At 32.9% G+C, this 17,351-nt stretch overlaps 1 protein-coding gene across 4 annotated transcripts in view; it reads left to right on the plus strand.

Moving 5' to 3' along the window:
• Window positions 1–17,351, plus strand: part of SYNE2 (spectrin repeat containing nuclear envelope protein 2) — a 414,448-nt gene that overhangs the window by 181,705 nt on the left and 215,392 nt on the right. For all 4 annotated transcript variants that reach the window (XM_074235980.1, XM_074235979.1, XM_074235982.1 and 1 more), the window contains exons 45-51: window positions 333–674; window positions 1,992–2,120; window positions 4,759–4,916; window positions 7,363–7,513; window positions 10,563–10,724; window positions 15,353–15,508; window positions 16,460–16,725. In XM_074235980.1, the coding sequence (XP_074092081.1) occupies window positions 333–674; window positions 1,992–2,120; window positions 4,759–4,916; window positions 7,363–7,513; window positions 10,563–10,724; window positions 15,353–15,508; window positions 16,460–16,725 (1,364 nt within the window). The remainder of the gene's footprint in view (window positions 1–332; window positions 675–1,991; window positions 2,121–4,758; window positions 4,917–7,362; window positions 7,514–10,562; window positions 10,725–15,352; window positions 15,509–16,459; window positions 16,726–17,351) is intronic.

Raw genomic sequence — 17,351 nt, forward strand, 5'->3', positions numbered from 1 at the left:
CTATCATTTTATTCCTTCCTTGCTTATTCCTGCCTTGTGCTTGATAAGCCTTTTAAAAATACTTCTTCAATTTTTTGAACTTGTATCACCTTAGATGATGCTTGTAATAAAAATCTAGATTTTTTTATTTAAAAAGACCTTGGGGATTCAGTATGGTTTTCTTCCAAAGCAATTTGATTTTTTTTCACCCCAAGTCTACACTTTGTTACTAACAAGTTTTCCATATTTCCTACCAGGCAAGTAGTACACCCTGTCATTACTAATGTCAATTAACACTTGTAATGATTGAATTGAAATATTTTTATGACAAATTTTTTCCTCCCACTCTTTAGGAACTAGAAGTCCTCCTTAATCTAAAGGGTGACACATTAGAAGAGATTTTAGCTTTAGCTGAATCTATCAAACAGAACTCCTCTTCAGTGGGACAGAAGATTATTAAAGATGAAACAGATTCACTTAAGTGTAAACACAAAGATTTGAAAAATAGTCTTGAATCTGTTAAGCAGGAGACTGAGAACAGTTTCAACAACATCCTCAAATCAAAATCTGAAATGAAGAAGAAAGAAAAAATAGCCATGAAAAAAAGAGAGGAGCAAGTTTATTTTGGTACTCAGGAATCAATTCAGGGGTCTATCACAGTGGAAAAATTGGAAGAAAGCTGGGAAGTCAACAAGGTAAGTATTTATGATTTCATTTTCCACAATTAAAAAGAATGAGAGTTCAGAAGTACTTGGCTCTAAGAAGAGGGTCTTGAAGAAAATTTCCTAGTTTCACAAATTAACCCTTAATATACTTTCTATATACAAAACTTACTTTAAGATAAAGTCCTTCAAAGCTACTCATGGCAGAATATTCCTATTGTTGTAGAATACATCTGTTGAACTTATAGCTATCAATTTAGGTTTATTATTCTATCTTATATTCACTTAGATATAATTTCCTTAACCAACTTTGCAAAGACAAATTAAAGGAGATGAAGAAAATAGAACAGTCATTCCTTCCACATTATGACTTTCCCCATCATGGTTGCAAGTCAACATAAGAAATGAAATGGAAATTTTGGGGGAGTTTTGTAGAAGCCACAGATGATACAGAAAACACAGAAACTCAGGAATGCATAAATATGTATATAATAATATCATATTATAGCATATTTTATCTTTTAATGCTATAATAATCCAGATTCATTTGCTGGAATGAAGGAAAAATTTTATGATGATTTTTCCAAATCATGGGGCCACCATACCCCATAATCCCTGTGATGTGGAAACTGCTTTCTTATAAAATAAATCCCATGTTTAATTGATTTTTAATGAAAAAAGTGTCTTTCAAAATACTCTTCTAACCATTTCTTCTTTTACCTATGTTAACCTCATATTGCAATTTTTTTTAAAAAATTGGACCTCTTATTCCATATGTAGTGCTCCTAGCAGAAAAAAAAAACACAATACGCCAATATCTAATAATATCTTCTCAGCAATCTATACTCTTAGAGCAGTGATATCAAAAGCAAATAAAATGGATTTCTGTGGGTCACATATATTGATTTAGAAAACCACAAAATAACATTATCTGTGTTATATCTGTGTATTTTTATTTATTTTGTTAAGCATTTCTCAATTACATTTTAATCTGATCTATAACACTAAGGAGGTTTGACTACATGGGTGAGTTTGATAGCTTTGTCTTAAAGAATTTCTGGGAGCCATGAGAGATTCAATGATATGCTTATAGTTCCAAGGTCAGTCAGTATGTGTCAGAGATGAGGTTTGAAACCAGGTCTTGTTGACTCTGATGTCAGTTCTCTATCCATTATATCACACTGCCTCTCATTGCTCATAAAAATTATAAAGGTCTTTGTCACATGATCTGTGCGATAATCTCTATATTCAGTTAACTGATTTTTCCCCTAGGGAAAATATTAGAAAGTTATATTTTAGTTTTAAAAATTCATCAAAGCAAGATACATTATTTTCATTCATCTTTCTAAGGTTGGAGAATTGAATGAAAAGGACATGGATAAAGAACCACCCAAGAAACTTCATATGAAAGATAATCTGGCAGAGTGCCTTCCACAGCCCCCCATCCAGGAGAAGAATGGAGAAAATCTAACTGCTCAGGTAGGAGAAATCATCAGCATTTTATAGAGTGCTTTTCCAGCATCAATTCACTAAGCCCCACATTTCACAAGTTTTCTTCAGAAAAAAACCCAGTTATTTCAACTTTTGATAAAGCCAAGTGGGAGAAATGAAAGAATGAGGACAAGTACTTTACAAATATTATCTCACTTGATCCTCACAAAACTTTGTGAGGTAAGTGCTATTACCATCCTCATTTTACAAATGAGGGAATGGGGATACAGTTTAAGATTCTTGCCCACAGACAGACAGCCATTAAATGTCTGTGACTGGATTTGAACTCAGTCTTTCTGACTCTAAGACCAGTCCTTTCTCTGTGTGCCACCTAACTACCCAAGGTTGATATTGATGAAGAAATAACATTGTAGGGGCAGCTAGGTGGCGCAGTGGATAAAGCATCGCCCTTGGAGTCAGGAGTACCTGGGTTCAAATCCAGTCTCAGACACTTAAGTTACCTAGCTGTGTGGCCTTGGGCAAGTCACTTAACCCCATTTGCCTTGCAAAAAAACTAAAAAAAAAAGAAATAATATTGTAAAGAAGAAGTTATACTTGGGGGTAAGGTTCTTTAGGATATTTATATTGGGGAAGTGTTTTTTGGGCATTGGTCACAGAGGAAATGAAAGGGTTAAGGGAAAAAAGATGAGACAATCTAAGTGCTTTGTGTGGAGATTATGTGATAATGAACATTTGTAAAAAAGAGGTTATGTGTTATGATATAATTGTTAAAGACTTTCTGTTATTCTTTAAAATGAATTTTAAATCTCAAGAATATTATTCATTCCCACACTTATCCTAGAAATATTTTAACATTATCTAAGCTCAATAGTTGAGGGATCAAACTATGAATGATTCTCCCTTTCTCAGCAATACTGTGACCCAAGACAACTCTGAAGGACTTATGATAAAGAATACTATCCATGCCCAATGACAGAGCTGAAGGTGTCAAAATATGGATTGAAATATATTCTTTTTAATTTCATTTTTCTTGAGGTTTCTTTTTTTATTTTTTTGGGGGGGTTATAGGTTTTCTTTCACAACATGACTATTATTGCTAATGTTTTGTATGATGACATTTTTAACCTATATCAAATAACTTATTTTCTCAGTGAGCGTGAGTGAGCTGGGAAGAAGAGAAAGCATTCAGAACTCCAAATTTTAAAAAATGAATCTTAAAATTTGTTTTTACATATAATGGGGGGATAAAATAAAGCATGTGAAAAAAGTAGATTTTTGAGAGGTCACTGTGGATGAGCAGTTCTTATCTCTAATAGTCCATGAAGTAAATGAATAATTTTGAAAATGAAAAGAATTAGTAGTTGAAGAAGTGATGATATTATTGACTTTAAGGAAGTTTATAAATTTGCATTTATAAGATTTAAGCATTATTCATTGTAGCTTTTTAAAAAAATACCTAAAATTTATATTGGGCAAATTGCTTAACTTTTGTTGCATCAGTTTGTAAAATATCTGTAAAATGAGCTACAGAAGGAAATGGCAAACCACTCCAGTATCCTTGCCAAGAAAATCCCCAAAGGGATTATGAATATTCATATATGATTGAAAACAAACAACAAAAGAAGGAAAACAAATCTGTCTTCCATAGTTTTTTTTTTCTTGTAGTCATACTGCAGGAAGATGACATTCTACTACAGTGATAACTTTAGGCACAATAAAGGAGGTGTGTGTGTGTGTGTGTGTGTGTGTGTGTGTGTGTGTGTGTGTGTATGTGTGTGTGTATGTGTGTGTGTAACAAACAAATTCCATTTGTGATCCCATTCATATCTTCTGAAAATGATGATTAAAATCCATTCATGGCTGTGGGAGGAAGAGAGCTGTTCTTTGAAGAAAAGCAGAATTTTATGATATAGGTCCATCAGCTGGATGTTTCACTGCCACCTCAAACTCAATTTGCCCAACTGAACTCTTTAGGATGAGAACTGGAAGGGATCATGTCCACTAACCCCTTTTAGGGAAATAAGGGAACTGAATGATAAGAAAGTACAGAGAGAGGTTGCCCATGGCTACATAAATAGCCTCATAGTCACTGATTGTTGGGGAAAATTCTATTTGTACTTTGAATACTTTTTTATTTTTTTTTGGTTTTTGCAAGGTAGTAGGCTTAAGTGGCTTGCCCAAGGTCACAAGGTAATTATTAAGTGTCTGAGACTGGATTCGAACTCAGGTCCTCCTGATTCCAGGGCCAGTTCTCTATTTACTGCACCACCTCTGGCCCAACTTTTAATACAAAAATTAGCAAAACTTTTTAAGATAGAACTGTACATGGGGAAGTCCTATAGAAGTTACAAATTTGATATTTAACATGAAGTATGAGAATTTCATATAATTTCACTTTATAAATATATTGTGCATTTTGAAAAAATTTTGAATATTTGTTATTTTAATCCTCAATCCATTTCTGCATATCTTTTCAAAGTAGTGTCTGTTTTGTCATCATTATAATTTTTTGTGTTGAAATAACCAAATCAACTTATTTTTAAGTTATCTTAATGCTAATATAGCACCATGAATCAATAAGCATTTGATTTTGCTATTGTTACTTTGTTTCAAATTAGTTTCAAATTAGTCACAGCCTGACTTGTCACCCTTTAAAATTTTTCAGGATGAACTGTCATCAAAACAAGAACATGTGGAAACCATGGACACTGAAAATCATACTATTGAACCTAATATCTTTAAGAAAAATTCACTATCTGAGAGCACAGAAATAATGGTCAAGATCAAAGAAGAATCTGATGTGATGCTTGTAGCTCATAAAAGGTAAATCCTAGCTGAAAACATTTCTTTAGGAGCATCATGTAGATAGGATTCCATACTGTTTTTTTTTAAATTATTAATTTGAAATTCATTTTCAGTTCAAAATTTTTTTCTCTCCACCTCTCCACTGAGAAGACAAGAAATAGGATACCAATTATACATATGAATGCTGCTTCAGATACTAGCTGTGTGCACATAACCTCTTTCTACTTCAGATTCCTCAACTACCTACTTCCCTAACACATATTAGGAATTAGATGAATGCTTATTTCTTCCCTCTCTCCCCCATACAGTACTTATTTCTTATCATGTATACTTATTAAGATCCCTAATACCCAACTGAGTAATTAATATACAACCCTGTTTAATAAACATTTATTAAATTAAATTAATATGTTTTTTTCCTGAGGGACTCCCCCCCCCCAAAAAAAAACCTTATGATTTCATTGATATAGAACTCCCTTAAAGCAAACTTATCAATAAAGATAGAACACTCTGACTTAGAGTCAGTTGCCTGGTACAGTGAAAGTAAGTGATTTGCCTGGGACTGAACTGCAAGTATGCAAGTATAGACAGTACTTCAGCCCAAGTCTTTCCCACTTAAAGCCTGGATATCTATCCACTCTGCCTCTCATTCTTTGGAAATTATACTTTTGAAATACAAACTATTATGAAGCTCCCATAAGGTTGATTTTAATCTATTTAAGAATAATATTGGTATTGGGAAACAGAGGTAGCATTTGCCATAAGTTAACTGTATTTTATTAGGCTCTTATTACATATGATTATGCTTTGAAGGATCCAGGCAACTCTACAGTTTATCTCACTAAGCCATGTTATATGAGAGTCTACTATTTTGATGATGTCCAGAATTTATTTTTACTATTCTTCAGAATCATACTGTCATAAAACTGAGATCTAGAACATTCAAGGAGTTATCTCATCCAGCTGTCTTCATTTTGTGAATGAGAAAACTTAGGTTCAGATAATCACATAGGTAGTAAATCACATAGTCAGGATCTATACCTGGTTTTCCCAAACCAGTTATTTTCTGACTATCACATAATCCTGACATTAGTATTTCATTCAGCCACTTTTTTTCCTTTAAAGCTATTTTGATGCTGAAGTCTTATCATTCTTTGTATCCTAAAACATTGGATGGGGGTGGAATGTTATTGTGCATAATATAAAATAAGGAAAAATAATATTCCTAGAAAATACAAATATATTTAAGATAGAATATCATTAAGGGAAAGAAATAAACTTCCTAATTTTTTTTTAAATAAGAGTTGTGTTATTTGATGGATAAGAGGTCGACTTTCAAATTCTATAAATTCAATGATACAATTATCCAAATCACAAATTGGAGTGCTGATTTTAATTTCTGTTATGGTGATTAATCATTGAATATCTTAGAATCATCTGAGAAATGTAAGAATTTTGAAATTTAATCTACTTATGAAAAATCCAAACATATCTCTCTAATACTATAGGAACTAATAACAATGAAAAATCACTACCACATCCCCACTAATACATATACAAACACACATGCACACACACTTTAAGGTTCACATAATGTTTTATAAATTATATCATTTGATTTTCACAGCAATCTTGAGAACTAGATACTAATATTATCTCCATTTTATAGATAAGGATCTAAGAGAGGGAGAATGATTCTCCAGAGACACACAGATATTAAGTGTCTGAGGAAGAATTTGAATGGAAGCTTTTCCAGCATTTACCTACTATATCCACCCTAGCTCAGGTGACAATTTAGGTTTGAAAATAAATTCACAAACAGAAACTTAATGGATGTCTTTACATATTTGTTGAGTGTCTCCTATGTTCAACTTCGTAACTAGACACTGTAGACATTCTCTCTTTTCATGTAATCCATATTTTTGTAACACGGTATGCATTTCAGGGGTGATGTAAGGCAATAAAAATAAATGTACAGATGATCAATTTAGACAGTGTTCAGTTAAGATGAGGAGATGCATAGGGGTTATATAATTAGTAAGTTTTTCATTCATTTGTTCATTCATTATTCCTCCTAGCATCAGCTAGTAGTGAGTGTACAGTTTTTTGCTCTGACATGTTATTTAAAAAAAAAAACAACTTTAGGTTTTTCTTTTTAAAATGTTCTCATACATTTTCATGGTCTGTATTTGATGAGAACTGGTAGAAGTGGCAAAGCCCAGGCGGCATCTGGAATACTTGTTACTGTACTTTAAGATTGCTCAAAGTATAGCCTTCAGCAAGATATGTTATTGTGAGGAACATAATTTTGCATATTCTGTATTGCAATTTTAAATATTTCCATAGCTAAATTCCATGTTTGCATTTTTAATAAGAATTGAAAAAGTTATAATTTTTAATCACTTAACATTTATTGTGGCTAACTAATAAATTGAATATCCATCCTGGTTTTCATGATTTCTAGTCAGTGCGAATCTGCAGAAGATAATTTGAAAATTAACCAGATGAACAATCAAATCTCAAACATTCCAAATGTTGTCCAAGAAAAATTGATGATAAATCAAACCTCTGTGGAAGAACTGGAGACAAAAGAGCCACTAAGAACTGAAAACCAAGTGAGTTCTTTAATACCTTTCCAAAGGAAAATCTAATACAGAGGCAGTTGCTGGTTCTGTAAATTGAGTGATGGGTCTGCTATCAGTAAGATCTGAGTTCAAATTCAACTTCATATACTAACTGTATGACCCTGGGCAAGTCACTTAATCTCTTATGGGATAATAAAAAGCAATAGCAAATCATTCCAGTATCTTTGCCAAGAAAATGCCATGGACAATTGGTCCATGGGATCACCAAGAGTAAAATCTGACTTCTTTGCTTTATTTCTGTTTTTTACCCTTCGTTCTTTTTTTTTTTTTTAGATTTTTCTTCAAGGCAACGGGGTTAAGTGGCTTGCCCAAGGCCATATGGCTAGGTAATTATTAAGTGTCTGAGGTCGGATTTGAACCCAGGTGCTCCTGACTCTAAGGCTGGTGCTCTATTTACTGTGCCACCTAGCTGCCCCTTTCCCCTTCATTCTTGAAGAAGACCATGGCATCAGGGAGGTGATGCCATGACAAACACATGAATTGGATTTTTGAGTGATTTGCTGTGCTAAGTCACCAGCCTCACTTTATCCTCCAGAGCCATCTGGATCCAATGACTAAATATGGATCAGGACAACTGGAGTTGGCCCTGGATGTGAGGCAGTCCAGAGTTAAGTGACTTGCCCAGAGTCACACAACTAATTATTGTCCAGTGTCTGAGGTCATATACAAATTCCTGTTCTCCTGACTTCAAGACCGGTGTTTTATGTCACCTAGCTGCCCCAATTGACTGAACAACAATAGAGGGCTCATATGTATAAACTTTGATTCAGAATCACAATTTTAGATTTGACAATAGCTGAACAGCATTTTAGATTATATAAACTCTAAGTACATTTTTGATTGTTATTTTATTTTTTCAATTACATATAAAGATAGTTCCTCCAAGTACTTTTGATATTGAAATATAAAACAAGGAGGTATTGACTTAGTGAGTAGAGCAGTAAAATTGGTATTAGGAAGAATGGGTTCTAATCTTGCCTTGGACAACAAGTAATAGCTTAAAATGACATTAAGATTTTGGGACATCCTGAATAACACACATTTTATTTTATTATTTTATTCAGTTCAGACTTCTGATTATACCAATTTGAGGGATTCCTAGTTTTGTAATACCTTCTATGGATCAGTAACTGTCTATAACATAACTTTAGGGAATTTCCAAGGGAACTGAAAGAATAATGAATTTAGAACTAAAAGGAACTGTGGAACTCATCTTGTCCAACTCCTTCATGTTATGGATGAGGAAACTGTGATTTACCAAGGTTACCCAGCCTTTATATGTCATTAGCAGAACATACATACAGGTATTCTTGACTCTAAAATCATAGCCATCCCCATATCCACCATGGGATATTTCCACTCAAAGAGTACAAATCTCACATTAAAAATTTAATCCAACTATGATCATAAATTTGACTTGTCTAAAACTAAGACTTCCATAGTCATATTTTTTAACATGATTTACTGACTCCACCAACAAAAATTATAATTCTGCTATCCCTATGCATAGCAAAACAACTAGTATAGATCCCAAATACCTAAACCAAATGAATTTATCTCCCTAAGAAGAGAGGAATGTTCTTTTTGCTGGTCTTTGGTTCATTAATAAACAATTCTTCCAAACTACATTGTGTTAACCAAAGGGAATCACTTTTATTTGGAAAAAGCAGAGTAATAAAATAAGTCTGTGCTAAAGGGCAGCATCTCTACTTGTTCCTTAACCCTTCAAGTCTTTAGGAAGAAGCATTAGTTTGCATCTACATGCCAAAAAGCATCTGTGTTTAAAAATTAATTGTCTGATAATAGACCTCATGGTGACAAGTTACTCTTCACTAAGGCTGGTCCTTAGAAAATAGATAAATGAACTCTATCAATCTAGAGCTCTCATAATAGCATGGTAGACCTAAAACTATTATGGTACCAACAATAAACAGTAATTTGCTATTTAATTCATCATGTTTTGGCAATTTATTTTGGCACTTGATTATCAATCAATATGCCAGTATTATACCATAATATGTTGATTAGGTAACATTTGGAATATACTTTTACTATTTTAAATGATTTCAATAATGAATAATAGTCTAATGCTGTTTCTTTTTCTTTATGTCAGTTTATCGGTCATAATTATTTTGTAATCCGTTTAAAGTTCACCCTGGAATGTACTTGTGGTGATTGTGTAATTTAATTTTGCTTAACTTTTTCATTGTTTAAAGAGAAAGCTCCATGGCAGGGAGAAGATGAAATACATAGTGGGTTATGATTTTGATGTTTGTAAAAACAAAAGATAGCAGTAATTTAAAAATTATTCCATGGACATTAGAATTGTACAACTCCTAAGGAATCTCTTAAGATGAAACATAATCACTGTAGTACTTTATTGTTTAAAGACCATTCTAAAATTGTGAATTCTGAGAGTTTACAGTGGAGGATTCATTTATATATATTTTATGTTCATGGTTCCTTTTCCTCCCAAGAATTAAGGACATATTTAAAGAAATCACAAAAATGCATCCTAAAATAGGGTGTATGAAAAGGGAAAGAAGCAGCCATATTCTTTTTCTTTGTTGGTAGTTAAGAATGTATGTTTGGAATGATTTCTAAGAAAATGGAACTATAGACCCTGGAATTTTTTAGTACCAGTTAAGTTGCCAAAGCTTCCTTCTTCTTTCCCACCCTCCCCATTATGAAAGACCTTCAAAGCATGAAGCAGTGAAAAGCATGTTTTCTGTCACTGCAAGATATTTGCAGGAATTAGGGGTTGGAAATAGAGGTAAGATATTCCATTGTTTTTCAAAAAAAATTTATAGAGCAAAATTATAGTTGGCAACTCGAGCAATTTTTCTTGACCTATCCTTCCCATATGTCAACTTATATGACATAAGTGCTTTTTTGCCTTTTATGTGTAATTATATCCTTAATTTCCTTGTCATAAGGTATAATTATCAGTCAGAATATCTGAATCTTTTTTTATTCTTTTGAACAATTTTTCTGTATATTTGCAATTGTGATGTTTAAGGTGGAATCCTTGGAAAAATCCATGGACATAAATGATCAGACCTATAGGAGAATTGTACAAGACTTCCAACTGTGGTTGAGTAGCATGGAACAACTCCTGGGCTTTATAGTAGAGGAACAACAAGAAGAACCAGCTCCTGGAAAAACTCTTTCAATTTTTGAGGTAAACGAAAAGTATTTTGAGAGTACTTTCTATGTACTGTCAATTCTACAAATACATTTCATAGTAAAAGAAATAGTTGAGTCATAATTTTAGCCATGTAGCTTAGACATTTGCATTATGTTCTTCCTGGCACTTTACTTATGTCTTTTCACTTGTCTAAAATCATTTCAAGATGTGTGGAAGTAAACTCAAATAGTATAGTTAAGCATTGTATTTTTCATAGCAACAGTTTTAGTATAGGTGCATTCAACATTTTTGCCCTGAGTTCTTAAACTAATTAAGGCATAGCATTTTAGAAACCTAAACATTATTTAATTCAGAATAATTTTATAGCTTAGGAAATAAGTCCAGAGATACTGAGTCACAGATCTGAGATTTGAACTTAGATCCTCCCACTTCCAATACAGTGTTCATTTCTTTTTACCAATAAATCCCTTCTTAAGAAACTCTGTTTACTGGAAAGGAGCAAAGGAAACATGGATGTGGTGAGAAATGTTTGACAACTAGATCCCTTCACATGTTTTGAAGTTTAACCTGCATTATTAAGAATTTTTCCATCACCTTTTAAGTCTAAACAAATCAACTGAACAATAAATAAAATCTAAATTAGTAGCATTTGCCAATTTCTTTTTTTATTTAAGGCAATGGGGTTAAGTGACTTGCCTAAGGTCACACAACTAGGTAATTATTAAGTGTCTGAGGTTGGATTTGAACTCAGGTCCTCCTGGCTCCAGGGCTGGTACTCTAGCTACTATGATACCCGGCTGCCCCATGTTTGCCAATTTCTGAGGTACAAATGTTCTATATGCTGAAATTTTAACTATTTACTCCCATGAACCAGTAGCAGTGAGCCCCAACAAACCCCTGGGAAAAGGGTCTATAATTCCATGTAATTCATTCATACCTTGTTTCCTTCACTTAGGCAGTTAAACTTGGATGAGGTCTCCTGGGGGCAAATAATTTTTGTTCATGGGTAATTAGTGACCTTCAGATTGTTAGTTCTTAAAAACAGTAGCTAAATTTAATAACTTTTTGAGAGGGTAAAACAGGGAAAAATAAAATGGGAGGCATGAATATGAAACCTGAATCCTAATTCAATCAAGTAGATATCATTTTAAAATCACAAAAGAAATTTCCCTTGAATAATTGTTGTAAAAGAAATTTCCCTTGAATAATTGTTTTAATGAATTATGGATTTTATTGCAGTTTTGGATTATCTGTGTGTAGTCTCAAAGTTTTTGCCTTTCATCAGAATAAATGGTACAATGTGTAGGAAACTTTCTGAGAATAAAGACAAGGCCATAATCTGAGCTGAAAGGAAAAGAGATACTTCCTTCCCCTTCTCTCTCACCATTTTATGAGATGACCAAATCATTCTCTAGTGAAAATATTAAAGAAAATTTGAAATTTCTAAGGAAAAACAGTTGATAATATAATTAAACTGTGCTCCGATAGAGCTAATGAGAGAAGTAGTTTTAAAAATTGCTTTTCCTTTGTTTTTACAGCTTATGAGTTCTGTCATGTATTTGACTGTACAAAGCTTATTCTTTCAGTTTTATGTTTCTAAAAACTAATTTATAGAATTCTCTGGGGAATTTTGAAGCCTTGAAAAAGTAGTTGCATTTCAAAAACTATTATATCTTTTATTTATTCCTCTCTTTTTATGTGGGAAAAATGTAACATGGATTCCAATAGCCTAAGTTAGGCATTTCTTAAAGCTTTTTGACCAGAATAATTTATTATATAACATTTTTCTTAATGAGGATCCCACAGGTAGTTTGATGGACCACCAAAATTTATTATTTTCTATTGACTATTTTAAATAGTAGCTACCGAACTGGGTCATTAACCAATGTTGGTCACTTTGAGAAATTTCAAGCTTGACTAAAGGATTTTCTACCAGGAAAACACACACACATGCACACACATGTATACACTTCCAGGTACATATATACATATGCATACACATACATATGAAACCTATAGGATGATAGAAATATGCATTAATGCTTTCAGTTGTAGCTGAACCTGAACCTGTTAATACATGACAGTTTTATCTGATGAAAAATTTTTTAATAGGCAGTCAGGTGATCATCTTATGCAGTTTATTTCACTATATAACTGATACTATGTATAATAAGAACTGCAATAATTTCGTCATTGCCTTTCACTGAAAATCTCAGGACAATTAGAGATAAAAAAATAAATTTCTAAAATATTGGATTATCAATTATGAACTCCAACTTTTGAGCAGCAAAATGTAATGGAGGGAACATTGAATTTGGAGTTGAGCATTTGTGATGCCTTTTAATAACTTGGGCCTCAGTTTTTTTTAGATCTGTAAAATGAGAAGATTGGATAACATACCTTCTAAATGGCACAATAGATAGAGCATGAGCCCAGAGAGTCAATAGGACCAGAGTTCAAATTTGATTTCAGACTCTGGGTGAGTCACTTAACCCTCTGCCTCAATTTCCTCAGCTGTAAAATGGGGATCATATTAGCACCTCCCAGGACTGTTGTGAGAATAAAATTAGATATCTGTGAAGTACTCAGCACAGTAATTGGTGTAATAGGTGTAAGAGTATTAAGTAGCAGACACTTAAGAAATGCTCTTTCCCAAAAGCTTTTTCAGTTTATGATCCTATACTTGCTATCAAATATTTATGTCTGAATCTGCAGAAGATATTACTGCCCAGAAAATAGTTACTGTTGATCAAAACATCCCAAATAGTTAAGATCTTATTCTAGTATGAAATTATTTTTCATTTTATTTAATCAGAAATACTTTTTTAATTATTCTTGATTAAATTGCAGAGATAGAGGTAGCAAGCATTTGTTGGGTTTTGAAGCCCCACTTGACCATGCAAAGAAGATAAGAAAAAAAGAACTCATCTGGATGCGCCCCCCCCAACTATTATTTACATTAATCAGCATAGATTTATTTTCTTCCTTATTCTTTAATAGGTTATTGGATTTTTCACATAGTCCTATTCTATGACTCCTAAGAGTCTCTTCAGATAGAGAATGATGTTGGGATCTAAATTGATGAAAATTATGAACATTTGATTTCTTTTGTTAGATAGATTTTATTTCTGGTAGAAGGAAAAACATGAGAATAATCTTAATAAAATATTATTAAAAATTTAAAAAGAATCAGGGCAATATGGGGGGTCTATTACTCTAAACTGACAAAAATATTGTCAGCTTTAAAGAATGTGATCTCTTTTAAGAAGCAGTTAGTCAAATGGGAAGCTCAAAGAATCATATATTTTGAAAAGTGCTTGGAAAATGTTTGCTGTGCTGCTCTATAGCCTCTATAATATTTTGCTTAGCAAACATTTTCCAGGCACCTTCCAAAATATGTGATTCTTTGAACTTCCAGTCTAATAAATGTGTATTGTACTCCTACTGTTTATTGGACACTATGATAAGCCTGAGGATAAAATTAATTAAAAGAAAGCCAATGTATACTTTCAAGGAGCTTACCATCCTCAAAGAGGAGATGGCTTACAAAAAGACACAGGAAAGCAGCTGTTGTGGATTGTGAAATCAAGGGGTACCTGATATCAGAGCCTCTTGTTCCTGAAACCAGGAACGGCAGCAAGTGGAGTGAGTTGAGTCCAGTTTTTAGCCTTTACAAAGGAAGACATTGGAAGGAGTTTGGTATTCTGCCCTTCTGCCCTTCAATCAGAAGGTAGAGGAGACTGAGGGAGGTGGTTAAGATCAAGACTTGAGTTAGCCATAGTGTCAATTTAGAAGTGATGCATTTCTCCTGGGAGGATCATTGTTGTTCTGTGGAGTTGAAATCAGTCAAAGTTGAGTACCAATATATGTCAGAGTTGGAACTTGCCCTTTAGTCTTGCTGATTCCAATGTTGGATCTCCATCCATACACCACTCTATTTCTTAGATGAAAAACTTACAACATAAAATAAACATACAGGAACAATTCTTAATGAAAATTTCTGTGAAAATTTAATGTATGCTCATTAAAACTTATTGCTTCAGAATTATGCATCATTTTCCTTATCTTTGCCTAAATTCTTGCTGCTGAATGATCAATGACAGAAGTTATCAGTGCGACATAAAGTCATAGTGTTACTGTCATTCATGTGTATCTTATTACATTTTATTACAATTCTTCTATTTGCCAAGAACAATGTGACTGTTGCAATATGTTATTTGTACACTTTGTAATTTTTCTTATGAAACCTGTTTTTCTTTTTATAAAAGTATAGTGTTTCCTATTATATTGTTAAATTAATTAATTCTCTAAGCATTTATTAAGCAACTGGTATGCACAAAGAACTTGTGATAGGTTGGTATCAAGAGAAATAGTATGATAAAAAAAGATAAGTTCTCTGCCTGCTATATCCTATGCAACCTTATCAGAAAGAGTTGATATAATTTCTAGAATGTCAATCAACAGTTTGATGAACACCAGTGCAGAGAATGCTGTAATAAAAGTGACTCAGGGAATAATCTGTACCAGCTACTAAACACCTAATTTTCCTTATTCTATTATCATTCAAATAATAAAATAAGCATATTTGACTATTTTAATAAAAATCAGTGTTGCATTTTATATGTGGACCATTTGATGATTAATCTTTTTTATGTTTTCAGACTTCAGATATAGAAATGCTTTTGTCAAAACAACTTTTTCCTGGAGCTCAAGAAAGCATGAAAAACATTGAAGATGAGCAGAGAGTCAATGAGCTGCAAAATCAACCTTTAGAATTGGATATTATTTCAGCAAATGAACAATTAAAGGAGATAGAGGTATGGAAATATGAAGAACACTGACTGCATGATTGAATCATTTATCTTGTGCAATACAATATATGGTAATCATTCAAAATACTTACATAAAGTGAAAAGTCTCATTTAACCTTTGCCTGATAATCTATTTTGTAAATATATAATTAGGTACAAATCAGTACTTTGTGTAAATCTGCCCATTTTTTAAAAGAAAGTACTGCTAATGAATATCAGGTGGCTTCTTTCAGTAAAATCCTAAAAACAGACTCATTTTATGACAAAGCCCAGGTAAGCTGACCTGTATCATTCCTTTTTCCTGTGTAATCTTCTTTTTTGGTCTTGCAAAATGCCACATATGCCATTTAATTTTAAGTGGGACTAGGTCCTCAGTCATTGTTTTACTTTCTTTATAATTCTGTAAGGTATTGTGTAAGCATCTACTGGGTTGTTTTCACTATTTATTCAAGTGAAAGTGAATAATGTTGACATTAGAAACAAGGCTTACATAATTAGGAATATACATATATATATGGAAATAGAAGGAAAGTTTATGTCCAAGCTAGTAAAAGCAGAAGAAAACTTTGTTTAAGAAATCTCTTGGCATGCAAGAAAAATAATAGAATGCCAAAAGAACAATAGAGTGTGACTCCCTGAGGGCAGAGACTGGTTTGTTTTTGTCTTTGTATGCCAAGTACCTAAATCTAATGGCTAGCACATAGTAGGCACTTAATAAATTTTGCTTCTTGAATAGTCAACATTATGCTTACATTCAAATATAGATTCTTTTGTTAAAAGACAAATCATTTAAGCTGCTCAATTCCTCAGTTGTCCTATGTGTGAATAATGAAATAAATAACATCTAAAAATATTTGCAACCTCTCAGATAATATGAGAGTATATTTGCTAGTCTGTTCATATGTTTGGATGAGGAGTGTCATTATTTTTCATTGTTTGCTGTTATCGGAAACCTAGGTGTGGTGTGGGCAATTGGAAGCAAAGAAAGCCAACATTGGATCTCAGGAGTCTGTCATATTGCCCAGGAAAACAGAAAGCAGGACTTTGGATGTACAAAATATACAATATTCAGTAGACCAGTTGGACAGACTACTTCAGGCACTGGTCACCTTGAAGGAGGATAAAGAAAGACAATATTCTCTTATCAAAGATTTCCAGGAACAGCTCTTGGCTGTTAAATCATCAATGAAAGCAATATCAATGGAAAAAGAAAGCATAAAAGTGTAAGTTCAAGAGTACAGAATAGGCTTCCTTTTTAATCCAAACCCATCCTTTAGTACTTTGGAAAATATCTGTGTTTTAATAGTTATTTTTTGTGGTACAGCATACTGCTGTAAGTTTTGTGGGGAAAATAACTTCTATTATTTCTTGGTAGCAGTCTGGCAGGAGACAGGGAATGGGGGGGAAGGGAGAGAGAGAGAGACTGACTCACACAAATTTGTTCATTTAAGTATCTTTGCAGTAATAATAGTTTCCCTGGTGGAATAAAAGAAAGATTCTATCCAACATTTAACTCTAGGGAGTAACATGGCATGAGGAGAATAGAACTCAATGCATTTGCAGCATTGTAATACATATGGCCAACCTATGACCCTTACACAAATCAACTGAAAGGAGTTTTTTTGAATAAAAATCAAGTTAGTGTTGGATTATTTTTTTAATTAAATTTCCCCACCTTGCTTTATTGTGTTTGTGAAGCATGAAGTGTATGCTTATGACATAGGGAAACTGCTTAAGGAAAAAATGTTGAACTGAAAGTGAATGTTAAGCTATTGAACATATTTTATAAATCAACCCATGAAATAAATAAAGCCATTAAATATGTGAATTATTTTATTTTTAGTTTTTA

The sequence above is a fragment of the Macrotis lagotis genome, chromosome 4, assembly GCF_037893015.1.
Source record: "Macrotis lagotis isolate mMagLag1 chromosome 4, bilby.v1.9.chrom.fasta, whole genome shotgun sequence".
In the NCBI taxonomy this organism is placed as follows: Eukaryota; Metazoa; Chordata; class Mammalia; order Peramelemorphia; family Peramelidae; genus Macrotis; species Macrotis lagotis.